Source organism: Galeopterus variegatus, unplaced genomic scaffold (genome assembly GCF_000696425.1).
Source record: "Galeopterus variegatus unplaced genomic scaffold, G_variegatus-3.0.2 Scaffold4300, whole genome shotgun sequence".
NCBI classification, from domain to species: Eukaryota; Metazoa; Chordata; class Mammalia; order Dermoptera; family Cynocephalidae; genus Galeopterus; species Galeopterus variegatus.
The window spans coordinates 76,454-96,579 of record NW_007730411.1 but is presented as its reverse complement, the minus strand read 5'-3'; the positions used below and the strand labels follow the sequence as shown (position 1 = coordinate 96,579).

The window sequence follows — 20,126 nt, the reverse complement described above, 5'->3', positions numbered from 1 at the left end:
GAAATTAGACATTCTAGCCCTCTGTTCGACAACCTACACAGTCAAGATAAGAACTTCTGTCTTCTGTCTCCAAGTTGATTAAGTGACCGGCCCGGAGCCCTGGGCATGGGGACACTTCTCCACACCCACCCTTTAATACTGCTCCAGAGCCTTTCTTCCCCTGACATTACACCAACAAAATAAGAGCTTGCCCATGGTGTTATTTTTGTCAACGGACAGAAGAATTCTACTGAGGGCAATTTTCCCCCTCTTGTCTGAGGACCGTGTGTCTTAGAGGGATGCATGAATCACACAACTTTCTGATGCTTTGGTGCAATGAAGCTCCTCTCCTTGGTCATCAGAAAGGAAGCCTGGTTCAGAGACAGGGGCTTCTAGAGTCTTTCTGCAGTCTGTGTAAGGCTCTGCCAAAGTCATCTTCATGTTTAGAATCTACTATTTTTCTTTTGAATACTGACACCATTTTGTCTGTCTTCTTGTTACGTGTTCTCTGCAATTAACCTCAATCCTCTTTTTTAAAAAGTAAAATAAAATAACTCCACCCCAGAAATCCAGATTAGGAAGCCAAAAACCCAAGGGAAGAGTGGGAATAATGTTGGAGGCTGGCAGTGGCCACTCATCGTGCAAAGATTCCATCTCAGAGGCACTGTCCTAGACCGCGTTAGTCCTGCTGCTTCTGACAGCATGGGAAGAAACGAGACCAGGTCAAGAAGAGGAAAGAGAAACAGTGTTATCAACCTTGCATGTTCTCTAAGCTGGAGAATAGGATGCTATTTTTCTTCCCCAGATGTCTTGCCACTTGCAGGTTTTAGCATGTCTACTTTTGTTCTTGGGGTCTACAAGGAACTCTGAAGCCTACGGTCTGCTGTGTCTAACTCCACTCTCAAATGCTCCAGGCCTCATATTGCTTGTCTGTCATAATTATCGGCACCCTCTTGGGAAGATGCTATTATTGGAAGTAATTTCATATTCTAACATGGCAGGAAGCTAGTACAAGTCATAACTACTTCAGATCTCTGCAAAGAGCCCTGTGTGCTAGTAACTTTTAGTCCACTAAAAATAAGCTGGTAAAAAAAAATTACTCAGATATGCTGAAGGAAAGATAAGTATAAAAAGACATGTCTCTCTTCCCGAATAACCCTCAAAGGAAAACTAGGGAAGATCGATGTGCTATAGAGTCAAACAATCAACATTTCAAGTCAGTGCAGGGACCATATTTTTTATCTGCCTTGAAAGAAAAAAAATCAAGTATTATTTTAAAAATCAGAAATTAACAAGTAGGACAATTATTCTAATCCATGTATAAGAAAATCTGAGAAACAAAAAGTAGAATAGAAACACCAAGAAATAATAGCCTATCCTTCTGAGAATCCTGTTTCACTGTCCACGGAAACGAAAGCCTGTGCTTTTTAGCAGAAACCCAAGAGTTTGTTGACAATGGAAAATACATGCCTTTGTAAAACTCCCATAGTAATCAAACATCAAGGAAAGGTAGTATGTGAAATACAGGCGACTTAATTTTTCTGTAGTTTCATGAAGATCAAAAGAATCTCTCTATTCTACCATGGAACCCCCCCTAGTCTTCTACCTCCCCACTGGGGGAACCAAGCAAATTCCTTGGTTTCTCATGTCATTACCACAAGCTGCAATGATGTAACAATAACAGCAAACAGGGGTGTCCCCCTGTGCCAACTCTCTAATCAGTTTCAAAGTATGTTTTGTTGGTTCTCATTGACGACACTCAAAAGAACTGGTCACTCGTGGTCTCAAAAGTTTTACAACAAATTGTGTGATTAAATTCCTTAAACACGTCTGTCCATTACTAATCCTCTTTTGCCAACATCCCTTTCAGAGAAAAACTGCAGCACTACATGGTGCCTGATTTATATTTCATTTTGAGAACAGGAAGTAAAAGGATTAAAGTTAAGGATTAAAACACTTACTCTTTACTGCATTTTTTTCTCCTCCCAAATGGCTTCCTGGTTACCATGGCTACTGTTCACTGGTCCTTAGCCCTGAATGCATGTTTCTTTGCATTAATAAAATATTTTAAATGAGACTTCATGGAAAACAATAGGGAAAGTAGCTTTAAGTTCAATAGCTCTTGAAAGAAGCAGCTAGAATTTTTTAAAAATCTTTTTTCTTCATCCTTTTATTGGTATCTTCAAGAGGGAAACTTGAACTAAAAGACAGTGCAGGGACTATCTAAAGATGTACAAGGCAAAATCAGAATTATTCAGCAGGGGTAAAAGGAGATAACTCTGAGATAGCGAGTTGGTCCTTAGCTGACAAACCAGTGTTTGTAGGAAGATTAAGGATCCCTGGGAATTTCACAAATGTTGCAACACCACAGAACATTTAAAAGGCAAAAAGCACGTAAATGCAGTGTTGCAATTCCAAATTGGAACTACCATCCAGGAAATGAAAAAAGGAGGTTTTCAGTACCACAACATTAACAACCATATCAATGTAAATATCATTGCTTTGTGTCCAAGTTGCTGATGTTCCTGGTCGCAGAATCTCATAGGAATGTGGCCAAAGAGGCAATACTCAGAAGCAGCATGTGCCGTCAGGGCTGAGGATGTCTGTCTCCATGCACAGTGCACCGGCCTGATGCCGGGAGAGGCGACCAGAAGGAAGGGTGACATTGACAAGTGAGCAAACACCACTGTGCTTGAGTTATTCCTTTAAAAACGCTCCGCTGACATCCACTGTAGAATATATTGCCTACATTCCTTTAAAATGCCAAGGAAAACTGAGGAGATGGGACATAGTAAAACTCCATTTTAACTACTATTCTCCAGTATTAATTGTGGAGTGGCTACTAAAACACTCCATCCATCTTTTTTTCCACTGCTCCCTACTGCTGGGTTTTTACTTGCCATGTCATCCCATGGTTTCAAGTTATTCTTTTATTCCCCAGGGACCCCACTGAAATGGCCTCACTTAATTCTGAGTATATTCATTATTCCTCACTTTGTGCAATCCCATACTCCTATTACAACTACCTTCCCTGCATAATATCCACAGAGGACACACTTAGTTGCTCCTTGAAAACTGGTCACTGAAGCCATACTGGGGAGTTAATGGGAGTGAGGGGACTGTGCACTGCCTTGCCTTCTAACAAAGCAAAATCATACCGGGATCTTCTGGAGAAAATCCCATAACTGGAAAGAATGATTGCAATGGTGGCAACTGTACGCGGTGTAAAAGGCTGGTGGTGTGGATAATTTTAAGCCGGGGTGGTGGTGGTGAGGAACTCTCAGAGCAAACCATGAGATAACTGAGGCTACCCACATGCAGGACTATAGAATCTAAAACAAGCATGGATGGAAATGGCCAGAGTAAAATACACACTGACAAGATATAAAATCATGCCTTTTGAATATCCATGTTTCTTCTTTCCTGGCCTGTCTTTCCTTTCAGAAACTACTTTTGTTTCAGGACTATCCTGAAGACCTAGGGCCATTCCAGGGCAGGCTGGGATTAGTGTTTGGCTGTGTCCACAGTTTTCTCAAGTTTGTATGTGTCTTGTGAGCAGAGGCAGTGACTGCCTTTCTGGACTGTCTTTTCAAAGATGTTTACATACCAAACAGTTTTGGAAAACCAGGACAGTGTCTCCCTCTTGATTAAAAGGCAGGCATGCTTGTATCTGTTATGAGAGATTCAGGTTCCCTAAGCTCAGTATTCCCCTCCTGTAATGAAACCCACTGAGTGTGCCTGGCCTTCTTTGTGTTGCCTTGTGGGAACAGGAACGTAAGTAACTGGCACGAGAAAATAATGATATTCTGCCTACTGTGATTACTGTGAATAAGAAACTGTCCTTAGTCTCTGACCAAGGAGGCTCATGTCTTCTACTGGCATCCATGAAACTGTGGCAGGCTCACTTGTTAGCTTGTACCTAGGGTAAAAGACCCTTTGCAGTCCTTGCCACCTACAGGGCCATCCCTAGGATGTGAAAATCTGGGCAAAAATTTTTGGGGTTTTTTTTTCTAGATAATCAGTTTGAGTTGCCCCAAATCAGTATGCCAGCACCACTGAGAGGTCAAATCTCAAATGATTCAGCTAAAGAAATACCACAATGGTGAGCAGTAATGATCTGCTCACCAGGCCACTCTCTTGGAATTACAAACGATCCCACAGGTTTGAGTCCACCCCAAATCAGTATGCCAGCACCACTGAGAGGTCAAATCTCAAATGATTCAGCTAAAGAAATGCCACAATGGTGAGCAGTAATGATCTGCTCACCAGGCCACTCTCTTGGAATTACAAACGATCCCACAGGTTTGAGTCCAAGAGCTCGCTGGGGTACTTAGTTGACCCCACATATAGGATAGAGGGTAGGAGAGTGCTCTCAAAGCACTAGATCCTAATCTAGGATGAGGGTGCCCCACCTGGATGTCACTGCTGGTCCAGCCACCAAGAGGGGAACTTAGTGAATTCTGAGGAAGCTATTCTAAAGCATGGGGGCTCCATCACCCTCTCTCAGAGAAGGCCACTACAGAACTTACAGGAGTGACCCTCATGCAAAGAACTTGTTCACAAGTTACAAAATTTCGCATGTTGGGAAGTGAGGCAGTCCTGGAAAGAATGGTAAAGCCAAAGCAGCACTGCATGTGGAGTCAGAAACACTCGGCTCAAGAACAGTTCTATTGCTCACTGAGTGTGCTTTGTAAAGTCACTTAGCTTCTTGGAACCTTAGGCATTTCATCTCTAAAATGAGATGAAATAAGATCAGGGTGCCCCAACTGAATGTCACTGCTGGCCCTGCCACCAGGGGGGGTGTGTGTGGGGGGGCTTGGAACACTTAGAAGAAGGTACTCCAAAGCATGGGGGCTCCACCACTGTCTCTAACAGAAGGCCACAGTGATAATTGTACGTAATACCAACCTTGCAGAATTGTTGTGAAGAGTGAAAGGATAATCAGGCCCGGTAAAAATGCCCAGTAGACTGTGCTATACAGGCATTTGATGGTTATTATTGCTGTTCCTCCTATTTCCTTTAAACTATTATTTCATAAGGTAACAGAATAAAAATGGGTAATCACACCCATTATGTTACTGCTGGATGTTTTAAATACCAATTCACCCTTCCTTGCTTTTGGAGAGGTATAAATGGTACTGAGTTTGTGAGATTTTTTGCCGTGTTGAAGTCTCTGATCAATTTCAAGCTTAATATTCTGGGAGAGGAAGGGAATTATAATTGTGTAGAGATGGGAGGTGGGAAAATATCATATAGTCACACACACACACACACACACACACACACACACACACACACACTCTCTCTCTCTCTTTCTCTCAGTTGCCTCACAGTGGTAAAGTGTAAAAAAAAAATTGGTTTTATAAGGTCCAAACACAAATTTGCATAAATTGTTACAAATTTGGGAGGAGTTAACTCACTAATTTGTTGCTAAGAATTTAATCTGAGCACTTTAGGACATGCACGATCTATGTACCAGCATATGTACTATAGAATTGCTTATAATAGTAAAAACCTGAGAACAACCTAAATGTCTAAAAATGGAAGACTGGTCCAATGAAATGCAGTATAGCCTTAAAATGCAGCCATCAAAATATAATTACTGACAAGGCAATATATTCAGTTCATACTATTTAGTAAAAAAGGCCAAAACAGAGGGACCCCATTATATGTTTATATATGATAGAAAAAATATATAGACAGATATGCACCAATATTAAGCCATTGTGAGTCACTGATTCTAAGGCATATGTTAATATCTCTGAAATTAGGACATGTCTTATAATCAGTGGTGTCTTGGTTTTAATGAAAGTATGCATATGTCCTCATTTGTTATACAAATATGCATCAATTATGTAATTTTAAAAAGAGGATGGACTCTGAGCATGATAAAGTGTATAATAACTCTGCTACTACCTGGCTTGTATCTTTTCCGCAGGGGAGAGTGCCAAAGGGAAAATGTTGGAAAAATGATTGCTGGGGTGAGGTGGGCCAAGAGAGTAAAGCCCAGGATAGGGCAGAAGATAGAAGGAGAGCCCACTTAACTAGTCAGGGAATTCGAGTTCTAAATCCACACAAACTCTGCTACCAAAACCCCTTGTAAATATGATTATAAAAGTATGCTTTGAGAAAGTACAAAGAGATAAGGCCAGAAAATGGAAAGAGAGCTATCCATATCCCAACTTTCAATAAAGCAAAAAATATAAAGCCTAGAAATGTAATTGATGATCAGAAAGTTTAAACTTTGTGCTTGGAAAGATTCTAGAAAGAATCACATTAGTGAGCAGTAAAAAAGGAAGCAAGTCAGTAGAAGCTAGGATGGGGTGACTGAGAACACGTAGAGAATCCTCATTTCCTTTTTAGATACCATTAGGGGAAAGCTGCACATATAATGAGCCTAGAATTCAACAAGCAAAGTCTCTCATGATAGCATTTCAGAAAAGACTGAGAAACCTAAAATTGATGATAGCACAGCTGGGTATAGTCATAGTTGGATGAGCCACTGTATCTAAAGAATGTTGATTAGTGGAAACATTACAGTCTCCTTTCACTTTCAGTTCCTAATTCATTCCCATGTTACCACCATCATTATCTTTCTAAATCATAGATCTGACCACAGTCAATGTTTAACATCTTAGCAGAGCATATAAGGCCTTTTAGTATCAGTTCCCTTGCCAACCTTTTCCACCCAAATGTTTGCCTCAATAGCCAATAAATAACATTGCAGTTCTCATGTGACCCTTGCTGACACTGTATTCTATAGCATAAATGAGATGGACAGCACAGAGAGGAATGTGATCCATAGGCTAAAAAATCTGGAATCTGGGTAATATTAAAAAATTGTGGAGAACTAGAGATATTAATGCAGAATTTCTACGTACATCAGCAAAGTCACTATGGAAAGGAAAAAGCACCTTTGGAAGACAGAACTAGAGCTCACACACACGTGTTTGAGGAAGGTAGGTTTTTGACTCTATAGTATAAAGAATGTTTGGATGTAATAGACTTGCTAAATAACAACCACCACCAAAGATTGTTTTAAAAGTTAAATTGGTTAATGGACACAAAGAACGAGCATGTTTTGTAATGACGAATATGCCCACTATCCTGATGTACAAAAATATTGGAGAATAAGTCGTTTTCCTGTACATTGTAACATCTCATAATAACTACCGCCACCGCCACCACCCCTGAGGCCACCGGCACATCCTCCAGTGACTGAGCCCCAGGTATGTGAAGGACTGCAACAAGCACTATCTATGCATTTTCTCACGAATCGCTATAATAACCCTACAAGATTGCTGTTACTATCCTGATTTTACAAATGAGGGCCTGAAGTTCAGAGATACTAAGTAAATCATCTGAAGTTCTATTGCTAAAACTGATACAGTAGGGATGTGAATCCAGATCCATATCTCACAAGTCCATATGCAAAAGAAATGAGCAGATAACTCACATAGGAGAAAGTAAAATAGCAAATTATTATAATAATAAGTAAATGACAGTAAGTCTTCTGTCACTGTAGAAAAGGCAAATTCAAGAAACAACCAAGGCCTAAAATGGCCATAAAAACAACACTTCTTTGTGAAATCTAGGCCCATACATCACCCATTCATATAACGACATCTGTGGAAGGACTGACAAATGGAAGAGATTTCCAATCCAAGGACAAGGGGACTTCTGGGTGAAAATAGGCATTAGGATGGTCAGATTGCCTGACTGAGATTTCAAAACACATAAACATGACCACAAATGTATTTTTTGTGTGAGGAAAAAACAAAGTGGATGCATAATCAATTATACCATGATCTCAGTTTAATTCACTATTTTTAAACAGCTAAATTCTCTTTGAGGGGAAAATTAATTAATGGAGGAGTCCAGAGTAGAAAAATTTCAACAACTTACTAAAATTTCAATAACCACTTGTGTTCTGTCTTAAAAACCCATTATAGACAACATGTAATTCTATTAGTAATAGCTAATCTTCATTGGCATGTATAATGTGTCAGTACCGTGCAGAGTGTTTCCCTGTCATTTCCTCATTTATTATGATACAAACACACTGTATTAACAAACATTATATTATATAAACTTAGGACAAATGAAAGATTTATAAGTTAATACATTATGATAAACATATGATTGTGTAAATTCTCTGATATGTACTGCAAAACTTAAGTTAAACAACAACAAAGTGTACATTTATTTGCTTAAAATATAATCCTCTTTCACTGTCCCAGCATGGTGTCGTTAAGTTAACTGCCACAAACATATTTGCCCCAACAGTCAATGTCACAATGAAAGGGAGTGGGACCAGGTACATTCAACACTTAATTTCCTTCTGTTTTCCTAGTGAATAAACAATTTGCACTAATATAAAGGACACTTTGAGGCTCACCATGTCGCATATTCATGTAGCTAGTGTTACCTTCAAGTAAAGTAACCTCAGTTAAAATTTAACATAACGGATTTTAGCACGTGGGTGTGATAGTCAGTTTTATGTGTCTACCTGGCTAACCTACAGTCCTCAATTATTCAACAAAACAGTAATCTAGGTATAGCTGTGAAGGTACTTTTCCGATGCAATTAACATCTACAATCAGTTGATTTTTAAAGAAAGGAGATTACCCTTGATAATCTGGGTGGACCTGATCCAATCGGTTGAAAGGCCTTAGGAGCAGACTGAAGTTTCCCTGAGGAAGGAGAAATTCCACCTGTGGACTATAGCTTCAGCTCCTGCCCATCAATCCCAGAAGCTAGGAACGCTGGCACCATCTTGACTCTTCTTTCTCCCCACCCCTGGCATTCAATGCATCCCCACTTCCTGTCCACTCATTATACCCTCGTCTAGTCCTTCGTTAAATTATGCTAAAGTGCACACAGTCCTAATGGAGCAACTGCTCTCAGTCTATCCTCACTGCACCGCAATTCACCATCTAAACAATCAGCCTGCCCCTTGTCAAAATCCAGCTTCAACATCTCGGATTGCCTCAAGGGAAAGGAGTATATCTTACCATTTTTGGACACACAAGCACTTAGCAAAATATCCAAAACACAGTAAATGTCAGGTAAGTGGTTGTTAAAAAATTTGAAATTCTGTACCAAAAGGAGTCAGTCCTCCAGGGCATGAGGCACAGAATCTTCTTAGCTGGGCAAAGTGTTTTGGGGTACTGTAACTAAAGCCGGGTGAAACAGTCACTAGGAGTACTGTGTTTCTTTTAGCTCAGAGGGTCTTAATTTTAGACAGTCAGTGAAATCTATGAAGCCTCTCTCCAAAAAAATATATTTTGCATTTCATTTTTGGGAGTTCATGAGCTTCCTAAAACCTAGCTATCCATAAACCACCTCCCTACAGTCAATGAATTCCCAAGATAATAACCCCTGAATAGAATAAAATATTATAGTCTCAAATTTTATTTTAATTCCCTCTGGTTTGAGTCGAAGCTTCCTTTCCTTTGTTCTCGATCTTTTTTGTACTATCATCTGAGCGTCCATATGACCCAGAAAGACTGGCTATAGTAATCACTAAAAAATGACTCCACCTACAAGAATATTCAGTTCTTAGGCAGGAAAATATTTCCAAGGACACTGTTGGTCTGTAGTCAGTCACAATAGACTGCCATGGATTGCAGGTACGTGATATCACAATGCTATGTACTGAAATAGCTCCCTTTCACCTCTGGGGCCCTGTGTTTGTCTTTCAAGCTAGTAGCGAAGATGGGGAAATGGAAAAACCGGGGGAATGTAACTTAAGCTAAGTCACGAAGCAATTCATGGCACTGCTTAAAAGAAGCCCATACCTCCTGACATCCAATCAAAACACTACTCTAAAACACGGCCACCTGCCCAGTATCCACCATGAAAAGTTTTTGCAATAGGCTTATCCAAGCCCTTGTGTGAAGTCACCCTGAAAATAAATCTTCACAGCTCAGAGAGCCAAGATACAAACAAATGGGAAAAAAATTGCCCACGGATATCAAAGACAAAGCTCAACTGAAGTTGAAAAGGAAAGACAAGAGAGAACTAGCAGAGGGGGCAGTAACTGCACGAGGGATGTGGATACTTTGGAAGAGGAGACAAAGTGTGAACGTCTGAGAAGGGCGATGGCGACACGCGTCGTGATAGCTTAGGACACTATATTTAGGCAGCAGAGAGTCTGAGCTAAATGCTTTTATTTTAAAATCATTTTCATCAAGAATGCACAAAATTTAATAGGAGAAGTGGAATGAGAAGCTTAGAAGGCTTCTGTCAATCAATCAGAAGAGCAATTATCTAGGAACTATTTCCATAAGGGAGTTGTGCTAGGCACTCTACAGCCTAAACTGCTCATTAAAGCACCTGTCATAGGGTCCTCATTCCTTACAAAGTTGGCCAGATCTGTGCCAAACACTCACATATTTTTTTTGTCCCAATTAAGAATTTTAACGGGGAATAGAAATAAAGCAACATTGCTATATATGACAAAGTACTATAACACAAGAACAATAATCTCCCCATCGTTTTCAAACAATAAAACATAAGGCTTCATTCCTTAACAATCTTTATCATTCACAAAGGAATTCTTATGTACCACATCCCAGAATCATTTTGTGCGGGACATTATCACAGCATTTCCCTTGCTGTACTGAAGGCACGTGTCTCCATGTGTCACTTGTTAGAATGCAATCTTCAGGAGGGCAGGGCCAGGTCTTACTTGTTTCTAAATCCTCAGAGCTGGCACAGGGTCTCGCCTGCACTGAGTACTCAGAGAATCACAAATGCTGACCATCTGAGTCATTTCCCTAGGAAGGAGATGTATGCGATGCTTTTCACTGTCCAGCGACCAGTTCCTGTAAGTGCCCGATAAAGGACAGGCTGCAGGAAGGTCCTATTATAACAAGCTAAGATGATACTGACATCTATTGCTGCGGTCTTAGTAGCACCAGGCTCTTTTAATAGAAGCTCAAACAGGAAGGCACTGCATTTGGACTGAAGCAATACTTTTTAAAATGTTGCAGACAACAAGTACATTTTTCTCATTTCTAAAGTGGTCATTTGAATGTGTTCCTGCTATCAAACAGGAAGGCACTGCATTTGGACTGAAGCAATACTTTTTAAAATGTTGCAGACAACAAATACATTTTTCTCATTTCTAAAGTGGTCATTTGAATGTGTTCCTGCTAAAAAAAATGCTCAGCTCCTCAGAGAGGTCTTTCCTGCCCATCTTATCTCAGTAGGTTCCCTCTGTTAATGTCCATTTCAATTCTCTCATTGTTTCTTTGCTTGCATTTGTGTTATTTTTTTCTTTATCTTTTTATTGTTGTTGGACTTTATCAAGAGATTGTGGATCTATGAGAGCAAAGAATATGTCTGTCTTGTACACGTTTGTATCTGAGGATCTAACCCAGTGCCTGGTACACAGTAGGTGCTTAATAAATATTTGTTAAGTGAAATGAAATTCTGTGAGATTTTACTTCTCAAATAATTTGCTAGAAGAGTAGTTTGATGAGATGCTCTAGATGAAAAAAAAAAAAAAAAGATTGTTCTGTTGGCCCAATAATTTTGAGCAATGCTTAATCTTCCCTCTGGAGTACTGATATAGCCAAGGTTCTAAGAGCTCTTGCGAGAAGGAAACCATTGAATAGTATCTAACTCAGTGATTCCTAAACTTACATGAAAATAAAAAACTTTTAAAAAGAAATATCTAATAATAACCTGTGGAATGTGTTCTAAGGAACACACCTTGAGAAACAGCTAAAGTGCTAAATAAGACCCTGGCCCATCACCCCAGAGATTGTGGTGAATACTTTCCTGTATTTCCAAGGCTATGATAGCTTTTCTGATCACTGAGGAAAGGAACAGAAGCGTATTCTAACTAACTGGTGGCTGTCGTTGCTAACCTTCCCCAACTCCTGCAAATGTGGAATCTCTACTCTTTTAAAATCACCATGAAGTACCAAAATGCTCTAGAAAGCATAGCTGGCATCATATTGGGTCTACTTAAAATAGAAACTTGGCTGTCGTTGCTAACCTTCCCCAACTCCTGCAAATGTGGAATCTCTACTCTTTTAAAATCCCCATGAAGTACCAAAATGCTCTAGAAAGCATAGCTGGCATCATATTGGGTCTACTTAAAATAGAAACTTCCAGGCAACTAGTTTCAACTCCAGATCAGTGCTACTGACATAAGGTTAAATTTAAAATGACTTGTTTTTTCATTTAAATTTAATTATTAATTAGCATCACTATTTTTAACCAAAAATATTTGTTTTACAAAATCATATCTCAGAGTCTTTCTGGAAATAAGTTATTCTCAGCCAAGGCATCAGGATATGTCTTTTGAGGTGTGATATAAGTAATTTGTCACTAGCAACTGCTAAAGTACAGAAGTTTGTGACTCAAAAAAAACAAGTGCTATTTGAACGTCACCCCTCTAACAGTGTCACTCTCACCCACTTGCATTCCAATACAGTTTCTTAAATGTGAGAGAAGGGGTGGACTGGTTCACCTGGAGAAGATATGTCTGTGATATGCGCCTATTACTAATATTCCACTAATCATAGGAGTGATTTTTAATTTATTCCAAGCAGAATCATGAAAGAAAAAATGAAAAGGGATTGCAATGTGTGGGGAAGCCCCTGATTGTGTACCCCACTTGTGTAAGCCACCCGCCATACACTCCATGACAGAAAATAACTGATAGAAAAAGTGAGCCTCATTAGTCCTTTGAATATATGCTTCAATTTAGGGGGGAGATATATTTTCACATAGCTTTTCAAGATTCCAAGAACTGCCCAAGATAAAGTGAGGCTATGTGGTACTTAAAAAAATTGCTTGTAGTTTTGAGTATAGATGGTGGAGGGGTGGTGGGGCTGAACAGATTCCAAAGAATTGCCAGTTTCCATGAAGAGTTGCATTAAATAAGCTGCCCTAACTTAGCCAGAGATCTACACAGAACTGTTCTCTAAATAGGAAAAACACGTATTTAGTGTTGTATTTACACACATTTCAAAGGCTATGCTTGGTTTATAACAGCCTGCGCTGAGGTTGCAGAAAGGAAAGTCATCAACCATGTGGATCAAAGGTCAATGTCTAACAAACATTCAACAAATCACACCCAAAGTTCAGAAGCTTTGTGGAAGTGTGAAATGTATAAAAGATTCATGTCACCTCTAACTTTTTGGCCAGGCATTCTTTGCATTCACTTTTTAAAAAGTCCATTTTGATAACAGGCTAGAGTTGAAGGAAATCCCCCTGTTTATGGCACTCCAACATGAAAATGAAAAATTCTGATAAAGCTCATAGCCTTGAGAAAAACTTCAAGTGGCTTATTGCCTTAGTTTTCTTATTTCACTCACTCATTATTAGACAAAATTGAAGGACAGATTCTGCCTTTTGCTCTATAGGCTAAATTCTATTCTCAGTGGAGACTATAGCTGGTGACTTGAGTATTTCAATGCTCATCAGTCTGTGTAGACCTTGGTTTAATGGACTCAAGATCTGCAAAGCGCAGTCGATGGAAGGAGTCTGTACATCGGCTGATGGGATGTGTAGGTGTGCACGAATTATGCAAAGAGCAAAGTTACTGTCTGCATTCAATGAGCCAAATTATCCCCATTTCTTTGCAGAAAAAGGTTCCCCCCACTTCTTTCTTTTCAAAGCTTGAATAATGTTTAGCTGAGTTTTCGGGTTCTTGGTTTTCAGGAGGATCCAACAGGTGCAGGAAAGGGCCACATGCACACGGCCAGGGCATCACTTATGAGATCTCTGCCCCACCTGATATATATTTATCTTACAGCTATGGGTGCCTAGTCACTGGCCCCGATTTCAGAGTAGGGCCTCATAAAGCTGACAATGTTAAGACCAAAATAATGTCATTTAGTGTCTAGGGGGAGGTTAAAAAGAGGATTAGAGGCAGGCAGGCAGGCAGGGTATATTAAATGAGTCCATGACTAACAGGGTGTGACAGAAAAGGGTTTTATTCTTTTCAACAAAGCAATTCCCTAGGGCTGGGACCATTCCTCCACTGTGCCTTTATCACCTTGGAATTTTTATGGTTATTTTTGATGAATTCACATTTTTGTAAAGGCTTTTTTGAAATGATGCCAGTTTTCAATTTTTAATTAAAGTCGTAAATAATCTTAATTCTGCCTTAAAACGTTTATTGTTTCTTTCTCTTTTTTTCTATTATGGCTGCCAGGAAATATTTCAAATACCAAGTCCTAATGTGAGTGAGCAATTAGAATCTCTCCAAGGTCTAGTAACAACATTGTACCATGTAAATATTACACACTGGTATATCAGCACAAGATTTGGAAATGTGGTTTGACTGATTTCAGGTTTATTAGCAACCGCTTTTCCTGGGCGTGACATTTCCTCTTTCTGTTGAATGGAACAACTTCCATCATTTTAATCTCCACAAATTAATCCATCACAGATTCGTAAAGGAATTCAAAAATCCTCAGATAAAAAGTCAGGTTAAATGTGGCAAGTAAACACAGTAAACTTGTCACTAAGGGCTGGGCAACAAAAGTCAACAAAATCCAATTCAACGATTTGCAGGAAACAGAGTGAACATCAAAAGCCAAACCATTTGAATGACAATCTCTGACTTTACATAAAACAAAATTAAGAGAACACAGCAACATTTGACATGAGATTTTAATTCTGCTCCTGGAAAGTATACCCTTGTTATCTAGATTGCCTGTTGAAGGTTGTCTGCAAATTGTCAATAAAATTATATTTTGTAGTCTCAGGTCTGTTTTTCTTTTTCCAGTTAGTGCATCAAGAATCTTTCACACAATCAGAACTACTCTTCCTTTATATAGAGGCTGAAACACACCATGTTTGAACAGTAGAAACCATGAACAATTCCTGAAAATATCCCATTATGCTTCCAGACCTGTCAACCTAGGTTACCTTTTTAAATTAAACATCATATTGCTGCTTATTTGTCTAGATAGAGAACTTACATTCTTTCAAGTCCATGACAATTACTCTCTACGAAGGTGATCTCCAATCTTATGATAGATTTGCTATTACAGTAAAACCTCAAATATTTGGGACAACTTGGAGGCAAAGAATGGTCAGACTTGGGGGAAAAACTTCTCACTTGGAAGGTTGGGTGTTTGTGTGTGTGTGTGTGTGTGTTGCTATTACAGTAAAACCTCAAATATTTGGGACAACTTGGAGGCAAAGAATGGTCAGACTTAGGGGAAAAACTTCTCACTTGGAAGGTTGGGTGTTTGTGTGTGTGTGTGTGTGTGGTGTGTGTTTTACAAATATAACTTATTCCTTAAAATTTATAAGAGATACATAAATAATGACAAAAGCCTTTAGACAGTGGTCCTGCTGAAAGTACTTAATAGTATGCAACAATGGTGTTTTATTTTAAGATTGAGAATCTTCTTTCCAACTTTATTTACATTATTAATCCATCTAGCAATTCCTTTGCTTTTCTAAAATACAAGAACAAATCTAATCCATGCCAAATAATCAGAGATATCAATTTGCTGGGATTCGAAATAAAGAGATTGAATTATACATCTAGAGAAAAAAAATGATTTTAACAATTGACTTACAAGAGTGGGCTCATATACAATTAAGAATATCTATCAAATCCTTCTAACTCAGCATTTGTCTGACTCACAGGAAAGAGGTCAATTTTTTTTCCCATATATGAGCTGGTATTGTGCTAACATCTTTCAAGGAAGAAAAAACTCAAGTAACCAAAAGGCTGTATAGCATTTCCCAGTACCCGTCTCAGTACAAATGAAACACTCAAAACATTAAGGTCAGCTCGACATGCTTTCTGCCATAGACAGAAGATACCCCTTGGTCCAAAAATTTTAAAACTCAGTTATTAGGAAATTCCTTGAAAGGTAGTGAGCTCCCTGTCTCTACAGGTGTTGACGCATGGCACGACCAGTCACTGGCTGAAGATGTTAGGAGGCTGTGAGAGCAAGTCAGGTGGGTTACCTGGTTGATCTTTAACATTTCTTCCAAATCTGAGATATTATGATTTTTACATACTTTGAAAAATGCATTAATCCATCATTGTCAAAGTGGTGTTAAGTTCAATTCCTTTTCAGATTTTCATACACAGTACCTATCAAGAAACCTGCTTTTTCTCTAAGCTTCAAGTGAGGAATGCTCTCTACTTATCCTAGAGATACATTTCCCATCTTCACTAGAGCTAAAATGATTTTAGCCAATTGATATTTTATGAAAAAGCACATCTTTCCAGAAAAGGTTTTCGTTGTTGTTTTTCCCAATTCAATTTTCTTTAGCTATTTGGACTTAATTTCCATAAAAGCCTTTTGTTACTTTCTGGTTTGGGTGACTTTCACTAATTTTCTCTGATTCTTATTATACAAGCTTTCCCCAGAAATTCTTATCTGGCTATATCAACCTATGCAAACCATAGCCTTGCTGTTATTTCACGGAAGACTTCCCTCCTCAAATAGTCTGTAGCATGTAACACCTGGAGAGCTATAAGAATTTCCAGTGTCCTGCAGAAGCTCCTAGCACTGCAAGACTAATTTAAATGTACTTTTTCTGGATGGAAAAATTCTCCTCTATACTTACCTTTTTCCTCGCTTGTTGATCTTTGGAAGAATGTGCTTTCACATGCTTTCTTAAGGAACTTGGGTCTGTGTAGCGTTTGGTACATCCTGGAATCTGACAAGCATAAGGTTTCTAAATAAGAAAGAAAGAAAGAAACAGCTGTGGTTAGATCATAAAGGTAACTGGGGAAGGTTTTACTCAAAGACTGTTGGCTTCAGAGCATGAACTGTTACGAACTGGCTGATGTGAACTGCTGGGTAACACTCATGCATTTTAATTAGAAAGCCCAGTCGTGGCAAAGGGAAAACTTTCAAGAAACAAAGAGATGGCCTATCCTTGATGATTTTTGAGAGATTGTTTTACTATTCACTCTAACCACAAACTCTCTTGTGGCCTTTTTAATGTGGAAATGATTAGTAAGCATCTCCAGTCATACTTACAGTTAGGTTTCCCTGAGAAATATCTTTGGTACTGTCAGAAACTAGTAAACACATATTCTTTAAGGGTTCAGGTAAAGAAGCTGTAGAAAAGTCCAGAAAAGACTGGGTATGTTTCAGAAGAAACCTGATTCAGAGAAAGGGAGAGAATTAAGAAAGGAAAATTACTGTAAAGCAAGTAAGAGACAGTAGGTTTCAAACAACAGACACATGAAAAATCAGCCAGGGAAACATTAATAGTATTAGTTGCAGAGAAGCCAAGGTGCTAAACCTGAGTTATGGAAATAAGCCCTTGGCTGAGTGTGATGAGAACACAAATTCTGTCTATTCTAATTCCTCCACACTCCTGAGAGATATGAGGTGTGCAGCCTAAGACTGAGTCTAGGATATTTTCTATTTTTGTATCTCTGGTGCTTGGTATATAATTGTTAGGAATGAATGAATGTATGAATGAGTGAATGAACCAATGAATAAGAGCACCTCACATCCATTCATATTTCAGCACCGACTTCTACTGTAACGATAAAATTCATATCAAGGGTTTGAGACTATGACTCTTCAGTTGCGAGATAAATCAAAACCTTCTGCTTATTCCAAGAACCGAAAAAAAAAATCATAGCATTAATTGTGTTTATAAGATGTGTTAATAGTCACTGGTATACTTAGTATCTCATCAGGTAAGATATTAGAGCCATGCCTACATGATGTGAAATGTAAGGAAGAGAATTGAAACCCTGTCTCTAAAATAGGATTCTTGCTATAGAAACCTGTGATACTACTGACAAAAGAGAATTCAGATTTTGCTTTCTTTTACTGTTTATATTTTGCTCCTATTTTCACACGCATGCTTGTTATTTTGTGGGCCAACTCTATGTGGATTACATATTTGCCCCATTTTAAGACATACTGATGATTCACTCTTTTTCTTTTGTCATTTTTATTTTGACAAAAGAGAATTCAGATTTTGCTTTCTTTTACTGTTTATATTTTGCTCCTATTTTCACATGCATGCTTGTTATTTTGTGGGCCAACTCTATGTGGATTACATATTTGCCCCATTTTAAGACATATTGATGATTCACTCTTTTTCTTTTGTCATTTTTATTTCAAAAACAAGGTAAAATTATGAATATATAAATGAATACGCTTGATTTGAACTCTAAGTTTGATATCTGATGTGTTTGTTCACTGACTGATTGATTGATTGATTGAATCACCCAGCAACGCTTATGCTTCCAGGATGTGCTGGGCACTGTGTTACATATTAGGGATCTAACAATGAACGATGGATGAACCAGGCCCTCAGTACTTCACAGCTTTTACAAAATGGTGAGTCAATTACTGGCTCAGGTCACTTGCCAATGCGTTTCCACTGGGGAAGCAAAGATTTTCCTTAAACTGGGAATCTTTTCTGAGTTCACACGGCTTTCTTTCACTAGCCTTCCCTACCCTCCCCTGGCTTTAGGGGAGCAACTAGCCAATGTCTTTACTGGCAGACACATTGGGACAACATAAGTTCATGTTTTGAGCATTAGAGGATATTTTACATGTAAAAAGGCTTTGTGGAAGTTAACATGCTATATATATAATTGATGCCATTATTAATACCATGGTCGCTATGATTTGAGTTAGTAATGTCATTTTGTATTTGATTTGGGGATGGTCTTGGAGAAAGATTGGATATACATCATTCCTTCCAGTTTCCCTTCACTCTTTCCCCTATCTGTCAGAACTACCTGAGACCAGTATGCCAAAGCAGCAATGTCAGGGACTGGTCTAAACAGTACTGCTGTACTGGTCATTTTATGTCACATTACCTAAACTTCAAATGACATGGCATGCTTCATCAAACTATATATTTCATTATTTTCCATCTGTACTGTATAATTACTTACCCTGTATAGATACTAAGATGATAATACAGAAATGAATTAAAACCTTTTCAGTGTTAGGATTATGAACTCAGTAATAGTCATGGGAAAACTATTTTCCTATGAGTAAAGAATCCATTTAGTTGAAGATAGATACTTTATCCAAAATTCTGACAGCATTAGCATAGGAGTGCTTAACGAAAGAAATCATAAATTCTTCAAGCAACTACAGTTTGCTTTTTAAAACAAGTGTTTAATTTCTATATGATTTTTAAAAGGCTTACTAATTTGTTAAATGTAGTAAAAATTTAAACAGGAGCTTGTTTGCAGCTTAAAGAAAAACTGATGGTTTTAAAAGATTTAATAGAGAAATAATTTTTTTAAAATAGCTGAATTTTAAAAGCTATTGCATTGAACTAAAATCACAAAATTATTATCTTGGGTAGCTTTCCTCAGGAGGTTTTTGAAAAATACGTATTTTTTTAAATTCTATAATGATTTTTGAAAGTGCTCTTAGTTTGATTAACTAAAATCAGCTCCATGCAAAGAAAGGTATTGTAAAACCATAACTCTTGGCCTCACAATAGTTCATTCAAACTACAGATAAATAGCTAGAGGAGAAGCAACTTCTCATGACAATCATGTCTCGTGAGTGTTCATTCTTCCATAATAAAGTTTAATGACAATTTGGAAAATATATTGGATTTTACCTAGACTATTTTAGGCACAACAAAATAGGGCACTTTAACATAATTTATTCTTTTTTCCTTTTTTCCTTTTAAAAATCCCAATATTCTCCAAATTTGTTCATTTAATATTCTGTTCCATTGGTCTTAAAATCACTGAATTCAATTCAGTGACAGCAGAAGGGGTTCATCCAACACCCATATTGCTCTAATTATATTTCAGATATTTACTAGGCAAACCATCACATTTATGTATATTAGGAGATAATTCTGTTTAGAAAGGTTATGTGACATATAGCTAAAGTGACTTCTATCAATATGACTGATCGAAACTAATATAAAAATTTAATAAATATGTCAACTATAACATCAGAAGAATCTTAAATATGTATGAGAAGGTGTGTAGAAATAACAGTATCTTTTCAAAATTCAAACTCTGGTGCAGTTTAATAATAGACATCAGAATGTTAACACTGAAAAAGTACTGTCATGAATACATTATTTGCAAGAACGTGGGATGAGATCTGTGATGTGTATAATACATTTATCCTGATGGCTTTAAGTGAAGTGAAATCACATAGAGTCAACCTGTCCTCATGTAAGGAAAA

The 20,126-nt window shown here is 38.1% G+C and overlaps 1 protein-coding gene across 1 annotated transcript in view; it reads right to left on the bottom strand.

Annotated features, from left to right (window-relative positions):
• The window catches only part of LOC103602787 (zinc finger protein GLIS3-like), a 158,611-nt gene that overhangs the window by 85,450 nt on the left and 53,035 nt on the right, over positions 1-20,126 (bottom strand). Inside the window, exons 3-4 of the mRNA XM_008587224.1 lie at positions 16,965-17,088; positions 16,546-16,656 (exon numbers count right to left, since the gene is read on the bottom strand). Coding sequence (XP_008585446.1) covers positions 16,546-16,656; positions 16,965-17,088 — 235 coding nt within the window. The remainder of the gene's footprint in view (positions 1-16,545; positions 16,657-16,964; positions 17,089-20,126) is intronic.